This window comes from Podarcis filfolensis, assembly GCF_964270895.1.
Source record: "Podarcis filfolensis genome assembly, chromosome: 1".
Lineage (NCBI taxonomy): Eukaryota > Metazoa > Chordata > Lepidosauria > Squamata > Lacertidae > Podarcis > Podarcis filfolensis.
This window is the reverse complement of record NC_139604.1, coordinates 33,977,131-33,996,121: the sequence shown is the minus strand read 5'-3', so window position 1 is coordinate 33,996,121 and position 18,991 is coordinate 33,977,131. Positions and strand designations below refer to the sequence as shown.

The following is an 18,991-nucleotide window of genomic DNA, read 5'->3' as shown; positions in this document are numbered from 1 at the left end:
TTAGCTTCCTTGGAAAACTATAATGAGTTCCCAAGGTCCTATGGCAGGAAGCCACACTAGTCATACTGGCTTGAAACTTGCTGAAATACGTAGAACACCCACACACTCTTATTGTGGTCTGCCTAGAATTGAACCTCAGCCTCATGCAATCATACCCACTGTAGCAACTTCCTCTGTTAATTACTCAGAAGACCTTGAAATGTGGCTCCTGAAGTGTCCCAGCCCATTGTTAGCATGGATGAAGTTGACTCAGCATTTAAACAAAGTGGGCCCTTATCTAGACTCCCTTACACCTAGCAGAATCCTATTTAGACTGCGTCACCAGTCACTGCAACATATCTCAGATCGAGACATACTAGCTTAAGTTTATATGCCTAAATGGTATGTGCCTAAATAATTTGCTTTGTCCACATCCTTTTGGATTTGCATAGCGTCAAAGTTCAAGAGAAGGGGCTTACCAACACAAAGACACTGGAAAATAAAACGTTTTCACATAAAAAAACAAGCATGTGTGCACGAAACTCAAACTGTTGCTTACACAGTCAACCAGTCACTAAGCAGAAACAACACCATGTGACAAAGCTGGCCTTACAAAATCAAACATAAATTTGAAATTTAGATACTTCGGCATACATGCATTGGGGGTGGGGACGACAGCACTTCAATAGTGATACGAGTGTATTTTATGTTGTGAACCGCCTTTGATCTTCAGATGAAGGGCGACATACAAATGTAATTAATAATAATAATAATAATATTGAGGAAAAAAGTGATTGTTGATCTAATTTTCAGGAATGTTGCTAACTTGCTAAGCTCTTCAGCTGACATACAGTGGAAAGTGTACACATATCAAAAGCCACATAAATGTGCCAAGCTCTTTAGTGAAATTGATCTCTGTGCACATCTTAGTCTTGCATTTACAAACATACAGAACTCGTACTGAAAAGACATATTTTTCGCCAAATTTAGTAAAGCACGTACTTCTCATTAAGGACTATTTACATGCCACGTTTGAAGTTTCAAAGGCCAGCCGTTTTTGAGCTATCCCTGTGGAAAAAAATGGTCAGAATCTTTTTATAATGGGAATAATATTTTATCCATCATAAAAAAAAAAAAATCAAACAGATGAATGAATTTTGCTAAGGTGTTGCCTCTGGGGAGAAACAAGGCAAATGGGAGAGAATTTCCATCTTATAACTTTTGTGAACTGGTCAACATATGAAAAATGAATGAAAACTATTCAGCAAGCTTAACTATAGCAGCAGTTAGTGGCGTATATTTATATAACTCACTTATCTTCTAAGAACGTTCTGTGCAGCCTTTTCATGCTAAAAATGCAAAGGTAATTATGTCCATTGCTCTTGATGTCTGCACAGTAGCATTAGCATCATAGATATTCTGTTGCATTCAAACAAAACTACCCAATGTGAAGTCTACTTAATTAACTGGATTTTCTTCTTATTCTCTTGACTAAGGCCAAATACATTACTCATTGACTGTAGCATGGTGACGACTTGTCTTCGGGAATGAGCCATCTCAGACTGATCAGCTAGCTAAACAGAACTTCCGTATCACTTGAACGCACGACACTACTAGGACTGAACTGCAAGGAATGCATTTATGGATCAGCCCCAATTGGTTCTGTTTTGCTAATGTTTGCCAGTGAAGCGTTTGCCACTGAAAACACACAATGAGAACATCCCCAAGCCCTGGGTGGAGGACTCAAATTTGAATGTGGAGAGGTGTGCATACATATCCAATGTGAGATAATACTGTGCACAAAGTAATGGAAATACCCTCATTTGTAGGTATGGGGCAGCTGTTGTGCATACATTTATTTTATTTGCATTTACACAGGGTCCAGTGTGTATGTGTGTGATATATAGATATATAGATTCCATTCCACCCTTGCTGCAGATATGTGGGATTGTTACATGCCACATGTCTGTTTACATTCCAGCACAGATTACTGGAGTCCTGTGAGTGGAACATCTGCTCTGCATTGCTTTTGTTTCCTCTCTCTCCGAGAGGAACAACAAGGGGAGAGGCCATGTTTTTCTTTGTCCTGATTTATGTATAATAAATGCGTAGTTTAGTATAGTATCCACGCCTCAAGCCTGATCTGTTGTGTGTTTACTCTGTTGAGTAATGTGTGCTCTTGCATGCACAGCAGCATGAGTCGCGGACGCACGTCGGAGGAGGATGACTGACAGATCTCTGCAGCGGCAAGGCTGAGAAGGGAGACATTCCGGCTGGGGCCAAGCCAGTTGGCTTTCCATCCCACGGTTCGATATGGACGAACCACTTTATACATCATCATGAAGCTGATCTGCACTGCTGCCAAAAGCATGGATTCATACCTGTAATCCAGAGATTGCAGTAGGGTAAGGGGATAGTGCAGTGGAGCCTAGGTTTCTTCCAAGCAAAGGTGTCATGGGTGTGCTACTTGTGGTGTGTGTGGCACGCCAGTAGGCCTCAAGATATTCTGCCAAGTGTTCACAAGCATCTTCAAGCTGATTTTCATCCAGAATGACATCAAACATTTCCTGTTCAGAAGAAAGCATGGCATCAAACTTTTCAGCTCTGAACAGCTAGACAATGGAGGGTGATAGCCAACATAGTGGGCCCATTGATTTCAATAGGTCCAACTAGAGTATATGACTTAGTTGAATATCACCCAGAAGTCTTTGCAAACACTGTCAACTTTGACAGTTTTCATTTGTTCCTCTCGCCCGTTTCAGTCTCCTCCACCACTAAAAAGCATCTCCCACCTTTTCATAGCCTCAGAGTCCATCACAAACCAGAGTGGGAAAAGACTGTCTGGACACAAGTTTGTAAGTGAAAATTATTCATTTATAAGAAAACTGGGGTGGGGGAGATGCCATTATTCAATTCAAATGTTTTGATTGCAAATGGATTGTTGCTATACTGCACAACATAATGAGCAAGTATATGGCACACAATTAATGCTTGCTTTTGACCTTAATTTATTTTAGCAGCAGGCATGGGTTTTCCCTTCCCTTCAGCTCAACAAGCACAAATCACTGGAAAATGATTCAGTGACAGAAAGGCAATACACTGGACCTCGTAATGTAAACCTGAGAGGGCTTTATTCTAGTGATGCCAATTTCTCCAGTACTGGGTGGAAAAGAAGTGGGTTGTTACTGTAACCCTAGATGCCTTAGCACATCACTAAGCATGATGAACAATGGGAGGAGGTGGAAAGATGAGTGCTTCTCTTCGTGAGACTTGTGACCTCTCTTCTAACACATTCAGGATCTGATCACCTGCTATTTATAGCCCGTTCAGTAAGGATGGGTACCATTGTGAAAACAATGTTACATCAATACAACAGCTTTTGCTAATGTGTGAATTGATGTGTCATGAAAAATGTGCACCAAGTGAAAATCTTTCCCGGTCCTTTACTTACTGGAGGACATTGTGCAAGTTTATCTGCTGCAACCAACTGGACATTCAGGTGTTTGCTTTGTGACTTTCCTCTTGATTTGATCAGTCGCTGCAGGACCTGAAAGAAGAGAAAACAAGCATCAGACTGCTTTCAGACTGCATAGCAAGGAGGTAAATTTTGGAGGCGTATCAGCTTCCACATATTAAACTACTGGTTTGTGATGGTCACTGTGTGAGTGGCTATTGTATATATCATGGTACGGACAGCTGAGGTTGTGTACCTGTCAGCCCATTATCTATAGGGAATCTGTGGTCCTCCAGGTGCTGCTGTTCGACTCCAGTTCCCATCAGTCCCAGCGTGCATGGCCATTGGTCAGGGATGATGGGAGTTGCAGTCCAACAACATCTGGAGGGTGTTTTTGCTAGGGAACGAAAAGATACATTCTAATGTTAGTGGGGAACATGTCAAGTACATAGGGATAAAGTAATACTTCCTCATGGCAACAATTCCTTATAGGTTTAAAATGATTGTAAGTTACTTAACTATTTTGGATCAGCCCAATTGCATGGATACCCACCATGCTAGCACACCCTAAGGACGGGCTACATTGGTAAGCAGCTTACAAACATAATTCCAGTGTAGAGTCAGAAGTATTTTTCATTAGCCTCCTGGTTGGGTACTATAATGTTTGAATGGGCCACAGCTCTTGTCCTAGAAAAGGCAAAATTAAGACAGAAAAAAAGTGGGGTAAAGACATATGGACCTGAAAAAAGGAACTGAAATGGCTGTCCCAACCATCTTTCGCAGCAAAAATTCTGTTTCTCTGGCCTGATTAGGAGCTCACGTCTCCACAGTTATCTGGGAAGCCCACTTCACATAGTGATCGTCAGGCCCTGCCAAGCACAAGCAGAATGCAAGGTAAACAGAGGCATTTTTGTGGGACCAGAAGGGAGGTGAACATCCTATGATACTCAGTTGCTGCACACGATCAGCAAGATTCTGGCGACACACAAAGGTTTAGGTCAAGATTCAACGAAGTTGATGCATATGCAGAAACACAGAAATGGGACTTCACTCCCTCTCCCTAACCCCTGAAACACCCTAAATCCACTTTGGAGAGGTGGGGGAACCCCCTGAATATGTTTATAGCGTGTGCAGGGGGCATGCGGGGAGAAAGGTGTGCAGACATCCTGTTGTGCAAGTGGACTTCATTCCCTGAACGCACACCTTAGTTAGTGCTACATTAACTTCCTCAATGTATGTTTTAAAGGAAATTAGCATAAAAAGGAGGAGCGTTCTTTTGGGAAGAATATGAAGTGTATTCAAGATGAAATATTTTAAAGACAAAGCTAAAAACTTGTACACACACACACACACAAAACGTATGTTACCTTTGGAGATGACACTTTAACATGGACAATAATCGGCGCTAAGGACGTTTTAATAAGTTGTGCTGGGTGGTTGATTGTATCTGCATCTAGAACAACCAGCTGCAAGGATCGTGCCAACTCGAAAATACGCTCGATCTCACTCTGTACTTCCGCTGCAAAACGAAAAATGGAGATACCATCATCGACGCATTCCAAAAACAGGTTGAAATAACTGAATTTGCCATTTCAAAACCTGCGGTCCCTTGTCATTTTTATTTATTTATTTTAAATTGGTTTTTACTGAATATTTTTATTGTGTTACAAAACAAACAAACAAGGAAAAGCAGCTAGAAATGTACCGGTAACTAGACCCTGGAAAAGCCCATCAGGAGCGAACATAGACCACTGGTACCAAAATATATGGGAAACTGCCCTACTAGAAAAGTTAACCAACAAACTTTAACTGGCATGGGGCCAAGCAAAGGAGGATGCCTTCACCCCCGTGTGGCTCCCCTTTATCCACAGCCCAACAAGACAATGATCTATCCCCCACAACAGCATACAAATCAATAGGGCTAATCTGACCCCACAATCCCTCCCTGTCTCACACATACAATCAAACCACACTGCAACCAACCAAGCTCTGGACCCTCCAATCTCTCGCAATGCCATTTTTATTTATCAGTTCTAGTGCCGGTGTGCTTGAAGTTAGGAATACCTTTGACACGTTCTTCATAAAATTGCCATATATTTTATTATTATTTATTTTATTCATTAAGTTCCTATACCACCTTTCATTCAAAGATCACAAGGCAGTTTACAATATAAAGGTTCATAAATTTTACAACGTTGTGAACAAACGCACCATAACATTTCACCTTTCTTGCAACTTCTTAAGCTGATGCTAAGCATACACTTACATAGCAAACATGAAACTTTGCTCGCTAGTACTTGAGAGGTGACAATATGGTCTTAACCCCCTATACAGAGCTTTAGAAAACCTTTTTAAAAAAAACAGTAGCCAGCCTGTGGCAGAGGCAAGCAGGTTTTGTGCATTCTCCCTCCAAAGGGCAAGAAAGTAAGTAGGACAACAACTCGTTGTTTTTACGGACACCCGTAAAAACAAACAAACAAAAACCTCCATACACAAGTGTCACTATGTACAGTACTTCTACTAAGGTCTTACCTAAACTGGACCTGGTGTTTGACCGCTCAATTATTGCCCTCTTGCTTGGATTATTTAGAACAGACCTCTTAGCAAGAGAAATGTCAGCTGTCACTCTAGTTATTGATATCCTACAAAGGAAAACAGAGGAGAGTATAAAATAACTTCGGTCAAGGTTTCAGAATAAAAATTGTGGTGCATTGCCATTTACATTGTAAACTTTACGTTATGTACTAGAAAAACCAGGCATGCCAGCTGCTGCTTATCCACAAATTAAAGTGTTGGTGAGGCAGACAAGTCAAAATTCTAAAAGATGACTTCTATTATAGTAGATCTTTATGTACGGAAGACCATGCAAAACAACAACAACAATTTATTATTTATACCCCGCCCACAAAAACAAAACAAACAAACATACCCCAAGACTTAACAACAACAACAACAACCTGGGACACAGATGGACAAGATTTACAGAACACCAAAAAAAATTATTGTTCACTCATTTCTATTCCACAATACTTCTATTTTACCCTAAATACATCACTTGGATGAATATTCTATTAAAATAGTTGGGATTAAGCTACATCTTTAATGTCTAGACTTGGAGATGCCAGTCCATAAATATCTCCGTTCCATCAGTTTAAACTGTGAGGATGCAATCAGATCAGCAGTTTTGAGTGCGATGTGTTATGGCTGTTCAGTCAAAAGCTTGTGACGCGGCCTCTGACCTGGCATTGTTGAACAATTCTTAGCGCCTCCTCCCCATCATGCAAAAGCATGTACCTCTCTAAGGAACTACAAGCCTTCCCTATGATTGGTATGGGCAGTAACAGTGTCTAGTATCTTCTGATCATTTTCCTTCCTCACCCCTTTCCTCCTTTAAAAAATCCTATTTGCCATTGTCACTGTGTGTCAGATTAAACCTTTTTCATAAAAAAAGAAAAGAAAAATGTATCACTGCTGCATCCCTACCCTTTTCTGACAAATCAAGTTTATGCTTCTTGTGTTGACTGAGCCACTAAATTTGTATTTTCTCCCCTACAGATGGGAACACGTGATAAGGGATTTGTCGCCATGTTCCAAGATGCAGATATTATTATTATTTGATTATTATTTACCTTCACCATTCTTCAAACAAATGAATATTCAGATAAAGATATGAGGTGGTATTCAACTAAGTTTTACTCAAAGAAGACCCACTGAAATTAATTAGAATCACTATGTTAGATCTATTAATTTCAATGGGCAAAACTAAAGTTGAATCCCACCCACACAGCTTGAGGGCCCTCAGTATGAAAGAAATGCTACTCTGTAGAGTAGAAAGGAGAAATCAGACCCTCTTAGGATGATCTTTCATTTCTTCTTTTGTGCCAAACAGATATAGCTGATACTTGTTGGTAATGATGCTCCTCAGTATCTTCCACGTATGATACAAAAATATGCTCCACAAAGGGTTTATTCATAGCAACCCTTGACTTGCCATTGACAGTTGCCATGGTTTCCTATAGGAAAACAATGACGTCCAGTTACCATAGTCATATGCTGTACTGAAAGACATCTGACAGCAGCAGTGACAGAACACCTGCTCTGTGTTCCACACTTAATATAAATGCCTGTTTCCAAAGCCATGCAACAAGCTGCAGAGATATAAGATTATTTCAGAACTTCAGGAGAGGGGAGTGCGAGGGTGCCAACAAGAGCCAACACCTCAACCGTGAGAGAATTCAAAGAGATGACGCATTTAGCTGCAGAAATGTTTCATCTGACAAGTGACTACATAACAATGATCACCTCTGAAGGGCGGGTTCATGCCACCTTGGCTATGCAAAGAGAAAAATTGAAAAACTTGTATGCAAGTTGTGTGTGTGTGTGTGTGTGTGTGCATGTGTGCAAGAATATTCTGCTATACAGTGGAACCTTGGTTCTTGAACTTAATCTGTTACGGAAGTCCATTCGACTCCTGAAACTGTTCAAAAACCAAGGCAAGACTTCCGATTGGCTGTAGGAGCTTCCTGCACTCAAGCAGAAGCTGCGTCGGACGTTCGGCTCCCAAAATATGTTCGAAAACCATAACACTGACTTCTGGGTTTGTGGCGTTCGGGAGCCGATTTGTTCGACAACTAAGCCGTTCAAGAACCAAGGTATGACTGTACTTATACTTTTCTGATCTATGGCAGAGTAAGGAGGAGCAACAGCTTCTCTGGACATAAGCTTTTCTCAATAGTGCCTCAACTCCTGGTGTCACAAACACATTTGGGAGTCAGATTAGACTAAACTTCATCCCCATTCAGGGACCCTTGCTCCCTTGTTCATCAGCGTAGGAGCAAGGATGTGCAAAGTAGTCCATCACCTTTCGTGCAAAGAGAACAGCCACCTGCAATGTACGAGCCTTTGGGTATACAACTGCATGCACAGAAGATTCTGCATGACCCAAAATCCTGCACTATCAGCGTTCTAGGTTGAAAGGAACCTCCTTCATGCACAGTGCTCTGTCACTGCAGTCACTCATACTCTTCACATGAAGACCAGTGGAGCTGGGCTAATTGGCAGGTCCCTGCTCCTATGTTGGGAAACATGGGAGCCAGAACAACCACACACAACTTTAGTTGTATCTGACGTTTTGGCCCAAAGAAGGTAACTCAAGGAGTCTGTTGCACCAACAAAGAGATCCATGTAGCTAACATGGGAAGGGTGAAATCAGTTGACCCCTTGAACAAGGAATGCATGATTTCTTTTAAAACAACAACAACAACAACCAGAACAGGACCCACCAATGGTAAGAAGGAAGCTTGGGGATGTGTCACCAGCTTCAAACTTTGTTTAAGTCCATTCATAAACCACCCATCAGTAAAAGGACAGTACTCAGTTCAAAACAGATACAATAAAACCACAAGAGCAAAGACAAAAATGACTGCCCCTAAATAACTTACAATGATGCATTTCTACTGTTAAAAGTCTAAAAGGAAGCTTTCAAGTTCAATGAAAGATGCGCAATAAAATAGGAAAGGAGTTAACAATAGGAATTTATGAATCAAAAGTAGTTTTGTGCCTGGAAGCAAACTGAGAATTGTGCCTGGAAACAAATTGGGATCCAATAAAGATCTGAAAATATAAGATCATTTATAAGTAGGGGTGGGCAAATCTGCCAACTTCAGTTTCTCAATTTTTGAGAAGTTCTGAATCACAGAATCGTGGAGCTGGAAGGGCCCCCATGGATATTCATACACATTTTGAACCACGTTTTCCCCAAAATATGCATTTTTGCAAGTAATTTTTTTCTAATACAATACATTTTTGTATGCTCTTTTCATCAATATACATTCTGCATGTGTACTTTTTGAATTGTTTTTAATATTTATTTTTAACGGGGTTTTTTGGATAATTTTCTTGTTTTATTCTTTTCGTAAAATACTTGGGGGTTTCATTACAATCAAATGATATCTTGTGAAATAAATAAAAAAATCATTTTTATACGTTTTATTTGATTGCAGAATTGCATCACAAAATTTAGATAATGGTGAATGTCGAGGAAATGCTGTGTTACAGTTCATGTACTGGTTCTGGAAGGTTTGGCAAATGGACTGAATGAATTTCTCCCCCATGCCTACTTTTAAGACCAGTTAAGATTCCGACTCCCATGTTTTGAACCAGCTGATGTTTCCAGGCACCTTTTTTCACAGCAGCCTCACGTATAATGCACGACATTTATCAAGTCTACCTAGATGCTACCAGGGTGTGTGACAACTGTAACCAGATCACCTCATTCCTGTAAGGGGACACAGCTGGTGTGTCAAGCAAAGTTGGTAAAAGCCAGTCTGGATTCAGCTTTGCTCAGACCTTAAACCTGATTGGGGTCTCCTCAGAGGGGGATCAGAGCAATTTTGCCAACTTTGGTTGCCACATCAGGGCACAACCCTCCAGCAGTCACACACTACCAGTAACCCTGAAGAGCTAATGGATTCAGAACTACCCCAGGATATAGCTGCCCACAACAGCGGGGATTCGAACTGCCGACCTTCTGATCGGCAAGTCCTAGGCTCTGTGATTTAACCCACAGCACCACCCGCGTCCCATAAATTCCCCTTACGGAACAGCAATTTAAAAAACCATGGATTCTCCACCTACAGCCAAAGACAGTGTCCTTCAGCTACACAAGAGATTTGTGTTCCAAAAAGTGAGAAGTGGCAGGGTTCCAAAATTGTGCCAGGCTCAGAAAAAAGGTTGGCAGGATCTCCATTTTATGAACATAACCAGCACATCTTGTTTACATTTCTAGTCCAGCTTTCCTGTTCAAGCTGTTTCGTGAAGCCACAGACCACATCAATATTCCAGTTGTGTATGTATACCTCCCCATAAACACACAAAGGACACAGCACGGCCCTCACCAGTACCAATATTTGACCCAAAGGCTTGGAAATATCCCAAGGCCTAATGCTCTGTTATTGAAATAAATGATTTGCAATGATAATCCAGAAACAGCGACATTGTTTTTCCAAGGGGGGGGGGAGCCTGAGCTTCCTGACATGCAAGAATTCACAGTATGAAGCTACTACTGATGGTTATGAAGGGCTTTGATACTCGCACAGCTGGGCGCATGTTGTGCGTGTGGTGTTAACATTTTGCATTAGGAAACATATTCAGAGTAAGAACTGTTGGACTCGGGTATTCCCTCAGGAACTCAGTTCAAAAACTTTCCAGCTTGTCATGGAATATATCATTCCTCCTTCATATGTTTAGGGACAGAATGACAGGGTAAAAATATGTGGATAAATTCTGTTTTGAAAAAAGTGTTTCATAAGGCCCTGTCAGATCTTGGCATAGTTTTAAGACCTAGTGGGTTGGCTGCTGGTCTAAGCGCATCAGTGGAAGGCGTACAAACAAAACTAGCCTGACATACGTGAGAGCGGATTGTGGAACCGCTGATGTTACTTTTGAGGGGTTTTCAGAACTTCATTCAAAGATAGGGAGCACAAGTTTAGCTAGTGTCCTCCTCATACACAATATATTAATTACCTCAGCTGGGAAGATGAGGAGAAAGGTGAAAGGGGAAAGATGAAATCCCAAGGGTGAACAAAATAAACAAATAATCAGCCCAGTGCATTTCAAATTTGGGTCATAAAACACACTACAGAACACAGTGTTGTGCTTCTTAACTGGAAGAGTCCCAAAAACATCCCAAGATGGTTCAGTGAAATTTGAAAATCTCCCACCTTAGGAACTTCATTTCCCCGCTCTTGTCTTGGCCAATAACCCGTCCCTCCAACAATGGGAGTGTCCATGAGTAACAACATAGTGTGATCTAGTCTCCTGCCACATCTTGTAGCCTTCAGTGCTGAATAGTCAAAAAATTGTGTAGTGTGACAAAGCAGGCAGGGTATATGTCACAACTGATTTAGATGACTTATTGTGTGTGAGGGAGGGAGACAGCCTTGGAGGTCTGACAGGACATCATGACATGTTGCAGGGGGGTTCCTCAACCAAAAGAGGGTTGAAAACCACTGGTGTGGGGTCATTTCTAGTTCTGCCTGGCGATGCCAGGGACTGAACCTGGGGCCTTCTGCCAACAAAGCGGATGCTCCACAACAGCGCTATTCTGATTGGATTATCCAGTGCTATTTTCTAGAAAATGAAGTGCCAGTTCTCACCATGAATGCCTCCCTTATTCTCTTATAATGGGAATGGCGCCCACCTGTGAGTTCCAGTGAGTTCCAGCTTTTTTTAAAAAGCCCTGGTTATCACTGGGAATGCTGTGCAAACCAAGTATTTTATTGACAGAAGACAGGTAAGGTTTCACTTGATTGAACAACAAAGTCTATGCATGGATGGGAGGAGACAACATTTAACACAAATCCCACAATCCTCATTTCCCTCATATCACTATGACACACTAGAGCTTACAGTGGTATCTCGGGTTACATACACTTCAGGTTACATACGCTTCAGGTTACAGACTCTGCTAATCCAGAAATATTACCTCAGGTTAAGAACTTTGCTTCAGGATGAGAACAGAAATCGTGCTCCGGCGGCGTGGCAGCAGCAGGAGGCCCCATTAGCTAAAGTGGTGCTTCAGGTTAAGAACAGTTTCAGGTTAAGTACGGACCTCCGGAACCAATTAAGTACTTAACCTGAGGTAGCACTGTATAGGCCTTCACCTACATTATCTCATGGCGAACCTGTGGCCCTCCAAATGTTGCTGGACTGCAACTCCCATCATCCATCACCATTGGCAAAGATGACTGGGGCTGATGGGAGTTACAGTGCAGCAACAACTGCACGGTTACACAGTGGAGTGATCATGTCCAGGGTTCTAGCTGCTTCTCCATTTTATTCCTCCTTCCTGCCTCCAGTCTTCCATTTTTCTTTCTCTCAGCCGTCAGTCAGAATTCAAGGACCCCTAAGCTGTTCTTGTGTTTACAACCCCCTCCTTTAATTGCTTTCTCTCCCCCTCCCTCCCTCTTCCTCCCGCTCTCTTTCTCTCTGTCTCTCTCTCTCTCACACACACTTATGCAAACCTTGGGCATTTTCTGAGCCTGCTGGTATTTTCTCCTCATGCATTGGTGGTGCTTTTTTTAACTACATAAGGCTACATTCAGATAATCTTTGCTGTTAGTATATAGACAAAGATGTACCATTCTAAAATTGTTTCAAACCAAGCACATATCAATTAAAATGCATCTCAGCTTCAGTGGAAAATGATTGTTTTCTGTTTGCTTGGATGGTTTTCTGTTTGGTGCTTTTGAAGCAAACAGAGGACACACTCTTTTTCTGGGCACTGCCATCTCCAAACAGCAGTTTTATTTCTCACTACTGAGCGAATGTTGGCTGCCCTCAGCACTTTGTTCTGTACACTGTTTAAATTTTCTCTACTTCCGATAGGTAGTCATGTGCCAGGTTGCAATTAGAGCTATTTTGAGTTTCACAATCAGTTTTTTAAGTGTGTTAAACATATAACAGGAAAGCTTTGGCTGAAATAAATCCAACAAAATGGCAGCTTAGAAATTACTTTATGAATGCTTTAGATAGGTTGTTATTGTTTTTGCAGATAATGTTGTTCAATTCTTTTTGTAAGCCGCTTTGAGGCTTTATTACAATCAAGCAGTATATAAGCCTTGTGAAACAAACAAACAAGATGGCATTACCATTTGGAGGCCTCTAGTTTCCAAAGTCTGGTTTTTTAAAAAATAGCTGACACAATAATTAATATCGCTAGCTCTTGTATTATATATGAACACCGCTGCATCTATAGCTGTTGCTCCCATGAACACCGCTGCATCTATAGCTGTTGCTCCCATGAACACCGCTGCATCTATAGCTGTTGCTCCCAGTTTTGAATGCATTCAGGAACTTACACCAACAATGCTCTCCAATTTCCACTGAAATCATTGTATATGGCTGCATCCTGATGCAGAAAATATTGAATGCTGAGGGACAATGCCATACATCTATGTTTACCAGAAAATTGCCCATGAGTACCAGAAAATTGCCCATGAGTACTGTTGCCACCAGAATTTTTAACTAGAGGGTTCTGTATGGTGAACTCACGGATTAACAGGGCATCACAGACATTTGAGACCCCAAATTCTGCCATCACTCAGGCTTTCCCACAGGCTTGCCCTGCCCTACATTATGCTCAGCACTAACCACACAGCTCTCCCTTGTTTGGTGGTAGCAGTAGCAACAAGGGACCACAGAGTTACGTTTGTTAGACCCCAGGTGTAGACCTTTAACACTGGTGCACAAATGCAGTAGCATCTAGGACCACCAGAAAGCACGGGGAATGCATTTAAAACCACGGTTACTGATGCCTTTATATAGTTCCTATGTTTCCTGCCACCTCCAGATGCTGGTTAGCAGTAACCATGTCAACCAGGAACCTTGACGCTGGCCTGGAAGCTGTTGATATTTGCTGCCCACCAGTTACCATGCAAGCATGTGTCTAGGGGTTAACAGGATCCCCACTTTGAGCCCCAGCTGCCACTGCTACTCCCAGATAACTGTAAAGGAAGGAGGAGATCAAGCAGCAGCAGAGGGGCTCCAAGATGAGATATTGAGACTGGATTACAACTGAATGCCATTGAATCCTGATAAGGTCATGGGGAATTACAATGGGCCCAAACTTTAGAATGGGTGCATCTTATCTTCCAAAATGATTTATTTTAATGTGTGTGCACCCGCGTTGCTCAAGTTCAAACCATTCAGAACTGCTCACCCATCATTACTTTGGAGATTAATAAGGCCTTGCCAAATAATGTTTTTACCACCAATATGTCACTCTGATGAGAAGAAAGTTGTAAAGTAAAGTAAAATAAAATCAACATCTATGATTGTGACTATTCCCTGCACATCTTTCTTCCAGATGTTTCCTGCTGTTTGCCAAGAAGTGTGCTTGTGAAATTACTATGGAGTCGACCAAGAATCATTCAGACAGCAAAAGCAGTGAGCAAATGAATCTTTCTGGAGAAAGTAAAAGCTTGACTGAAGCAGCAAAAAAGCAGGAAATGTGGCTGACAAGAGTGCACATTTTGTAGAGCAGCCATTTGAATGATAGGCTAAAGTCCAGCCTAGCCATTAAGCATGTAGCAATTAGGCATGAAAAAAACCCTCCCTTTACAAAAATAGTGGCATCTGGAACTAGACACCCAGTTCCACTCATCTACATCACTGTATTGTAAATTTTGTGCAAGAATCACAACACTGATAGGTAAGCATAATAAGCTGCAAAGAAGCCCACTTTTCTGTCAAAAAGTAGTTTATTTTCACCTATTTGGACCTTAGTTTGAAAGGTATTAGGTATATTTGTGGCCTCTTTCTTGCTCACTTTTTAGTGGAGCGGGTTGTGTGCCTATATACAGGATGTGTTTTCCTTGTTTCGGGTTTTTTATACTTCATTTTTAATGTATGTATTACCTTGCCAGTTGCTTTGGGTCATTTTTCATGCAAAAGGCAACAAAAAATGAAATTTAAAAAAAAATCTAGTTGGCCAGTGTGAAAACGGGAGGTTGGACTTGACGGTCCTGTGGCTTGATCCAGCATGGCACTTATGTTCTTACTCATCCATTATTGCTTTACGAGGGGGCAAAAGTCTCCCTCTTACCCTCATCTGCCTACAAATAAGAAATCTTAGTAATGTAATCTTTGTTTTGAACCCTTACCCTGGACAATTTGAAATGCCATGAAACAATAGCTGGCAGCTCCAAATTAGCAGCTCTTTGGGACAGGCCAGCTATTTTGGGGTCAACCATTATTCTCAGCAAGTATAATACTGTTTTACTGGATTTTATGTTGCACCTTGTTTTTGATGATACTCCTTTTATGTTGCATTTTTGTATACTGATTTTTAAATGTTTAAAATCAATCAATCAAATTGAAATCAATCAAATTGAATTTATTACACCACCTTTTTAAAAATATTGTGGTTCTGCAGAGGTTTGGTCAACTCGGGTCATTAACATGCGCAGAAAATTAATGTGCTGTAGAAAAAGTCACTTTTTAGACCCTTGATTATGCATTGTATGGCAACAATGATTTCTCTAAGTTGGGCACTGCATTTTTCTTGAGAAGAAAGACAACTACATTCCATCTATTTCAACTTTTAGCATTCATTCATCCAGGTTCAAGATTTGATTCTGTTGTTAGATCTATGCAGTTATGCAGCCGAACACAGTAATGCAACATAATTAATGCAAATAATTAAGAAGGCCATGTTCCAAGGTTAAATGAAAGAATATAAGCAAGAGCTAGGGGACTATGTTGACACATACAATGGAAGCAATCCAGATGGAAGTTCCAGATGGAATCATTCATACAGGGCAGGAAACATGAAAGAGAACTTTATTCCTCACCTCCCATCAAACCTGTGCTTCAGGAAGTCAAACAGGGCTTTCTGCATCATGTCTGTCACCTTTCAGGGATGAGGAATATTGAGGAAGGATTGAGAACAGAGATAAAGAAGTCCGAGGTAAGAAAAGAGTTGGAAAGTAAAGACATTTCTGAACAGCCAATGCCCATTACATTGGTGTGAACATTTCAGCTATGGGATACCCTCATTGGTCAGATCTCCTTCGACTGACAAATCCACTTTCTAGCTATACAGAAGGAATTAAATACATTGACTCTTCCCAACATTTGCAAATGAGATACTCCAAAGCGAGAGCTCTGCTTCCCTCATAAATAAAAAGGATATTCACAACACTCCCCAAACTTTGTTGGCAATATGCAGAAATGAGAGGGTTTCTACCCTTTAACCCCACAGTGCAAGATTCAATCTGAACAGGTTTTAAACTGCCCTGGGAGGGAGATCAAGATAAGAACATTAGTTTTATTATTTTAATTTTTAAAAACCATGTTCTCTAAGCTGTATTACTCAGCAGCTTAAAGCAAGTGCTTCACTTCGCATATATTAAACTGTCCATTTCTCCCCAAAAAAGCAGGCAGAGTGATCAGATCAGGGAATAAAGCTGTGGGAACTGGTGGTCCACTTCTGGCAATCCAGATGTGAGCAGTCGCCCCACTCTAGATTTTATAGATCTATGGTCCTACCAGGAATGTAGATGGAAATCCATAGGCCAGAGCAGTGCATTTTGGGTAATTAACCATGTGCAAATGGTTAATTGCTTATAGGGAACTGAGCCTGGTTCTCATTCAAAAGCAGCAGCAGCACCCACCCAGTACTTCAATGGTTCGGGGGGGGGGGGAAGAGCAGCAAAGAGAGTTGTGAAGGGCGGACCAAGCAAAGAGTTTAATAGTAACTAACGGGAATGTTTACCTCATAGCCTTTTAGCGAGGGGCCAACTAGCACAACAGGCCTCATGGATGGTACTACATCGTAGGGTGGGATGTGTTCCGTCTAAAACAAGAATGGCATGTCCAATAAATGTATTGTCTTGAATGAATATTGTATGCTATTTCTACAGGGCACAAGGTGGGAGTTTGTATACTTACCACTTTCTGTTTCTGTTTTGCTGAAAGATCAATAAAAAATAAATATTACTTCGCTTAACCATGTAAAAAGTCACGCAGCATGCAAACTATGCGTTGCACAGCAATTCCATCTGATGGTAGCCGAAACAATTAGAAAAGCTAACAGTAATGAATTGGCACATCTCTTGACTTCCTTCTGAAGAAGCAGTATTGCTTAGTCTGATGAGTGCATTTCAGTTGCTCGTTCCATTCATGTTCACCCCAGGACCCCCAGTTCAGGATCCCACCCTCCACCACAATTCATCTAGAACCAAAGGGTTTCCTTCGCCTTAGGTAGTAGTACTCTTCAAATCTCCTCTTAGTCACATGCAGTGACTTCCAGTGAGGCGGGCATCTAAATGACCCAAGCCTGGGCTGTGGTGTGTGGGTGTGTGGGTGGGTGCGCGCACGCACGCACGCACAATCACATGGGTCTCTCCTCCCCCCCCCCAACAACATGTCAGTAGCAAAGACTCATGCAGTTGGCTGAACCCACAAAGCAGAGGCATTTAGATGCAGCCCACAGCCAGGTGACGATCTACTCAGATACAAGCAGCCCCCTCATTGCTGCTGGGAGGTTTCAAGGGCACCAGCACATTCGATATGGTATAAAGCAAAATTCAGCTGCAAGCCTACTTCTCTAGGGCCTGCTTAGAAGTCAGTAAAAACATTTTCATTGGTCACAAACCAACAAGGACCATTTTTACAACCAAAGTTTATTTTCACAGGCATTATTCAAAAGCAGCAACAGATCAAAAACAGCTATAAGATGTATCCTATGCAGAAAGCAGAACAGCTGCAGTAACTGGGTTTTTTTTTCTTTACATATCCATTTTGATATACCCATTTCTCAAGTTAAAATTTATTATATTTACTCCTTATAAACCGTAAGCTCGGCTCAAAAATCCTTCAAAGCTGCAATTAATTCAATGTATGCAGCTGCTTTCTTCCATCACCCACAGTAACCCTACTAGCATGAATGCAGGTTTGAACTAGGATTGCACAATAGATGGTATCCTGCCTCCACAATCAAAGTTACCTTTAAAATTTAAGTGACTTCATTTTAACAGATATTCACACTCACCAGTGGAAGTGGGTGTAGCTCGAAAAGTACCAGACACCATTTCTCCAAGGCTTGAAGAAGAATTCCCACTTGATTTCCTACATTGTGAAGAATCTCCATTTAATATGTTGAGCAATCAGAGGATGATACTCAACAGGGTTTCGATTTTATTAAAGAACACACAGACTTATCTGTCCATTCTTTCTCCCATAAGGGAAAAAGAGACACTGAATAAATACGCATAAGGATAAGTGAAGAAGAAGTTGATAAAATGAAGATTCCGCATACAAATTATAATAAAATAACTACAAGGCAGAGAAATGCAATTATGCCCCCTTTAATCTCATTGTTTCCATACTCTCTGGTCAGTAAGTTACATTTGTAGACAGATCATCTTTCGATATTCTTCTAATTATTCAGTCACACACAATTCTCTACAAAGACTACCAAATCAGCCAATTTTCTTAGGCCCCAATTGTGTGGCAAAAGAATTGCACTGACTTTGAGGATTTCCCTCACTGCTCTGAAATTCTCTATGAATTCGTCATGGTTTGCCTACATAAAGGTTATGCAGAGGTTAGGCTACATCAGGTCTTTCATGAGCATTCCTTCTGATTTGTTTGTGGGGTGATTATATAATAAGAAGAGAAGAAGAGTTTGGATTTGATATCCCGCTTTATCAGTACCCTAAGGAGTCTCAAAGCAGCTAACATTCTCCTTTCCTTTCCTCCCCCACAACAAACACTCTGTGAGGTGAGTGAGGCTGAGAGACTTCAAAGAAGTGTGACTAGCCCAAGGTCACCCAGAAGCTGCATGTGGAGGAGCAGAGACGCGAACCCAGTTCACCAGATTATGAGACTACCACTCTTAACCACTATACCACGTTGGCTCCCTCATAATAAGCCCTCATGATGATTTGCTTGAACGGTGTTTATACATCTTGCCTGGCATTTAAACTCTCGTTCACCCCCACATTTTCAGTGAATTTTCCTGCCACTTTCCAAACCCCAAAATGTCCGTTCCTC

The 18,991-nt window shown here is 41.3% G+C and overlaps 1 protein-coding gene across 4 annotated transcripts in view; it reads right to left on the bottom strand.

Annotated features, from left to right (window-relative positions):
• The window catches only part of CACNB4 (calcium voltage-gated channel auxiliary subunit beta 4), a 133,258-nt gene that overhangs the window by 13,470 nt on the left and 100,797 nt on the right, over positions 1-18,991 (bottom strand). For 2 of the 4 annotated variants that reach the window (XR_014540446.1, XR_014540447.1), the window contains 9 exons: positions 17,988-18,064; positions 16,886-16,905; positions 16,710-16,790; positions 15,787-15,845; positions 5,966-6,075; positions 4,801-4,952; positions 3,431-3,526; positions 2,361-2,546; positions 982-1,047 (listed from right to left, as the gene is read on the bottom strand). Coding sequence is in view for 2 of the 4 variants with exons in the window: in XM_083579208.1 (XP_083435334.1) it covers positions 2,361-2,546; positions 3,431-3,526; positions 4,801-4,952; positions 5,966-6,075; positions 15,787-15,845; positions 16,710-16,790; positions 16,886-16,905; positions 17,988-18,064 (781 nt within the window). In the remaining 2 variants the exon portion in view is untranslated. The remainder of the gene's footprint in view (positions 1-981; positions 1,048-2,360; positions 2,547-3,430; positions 3,527-4,800; positions 4,953-5,965; positions 6,076-15,786; positions 15,846-16,709; positions 16,791-16,885; positions 16,906-17,987; positions 18,065-18,991) is intronic. The other 2 variants (XM_083579208.1, XM_083579209.1) reach the window with 1 other exon arrangement.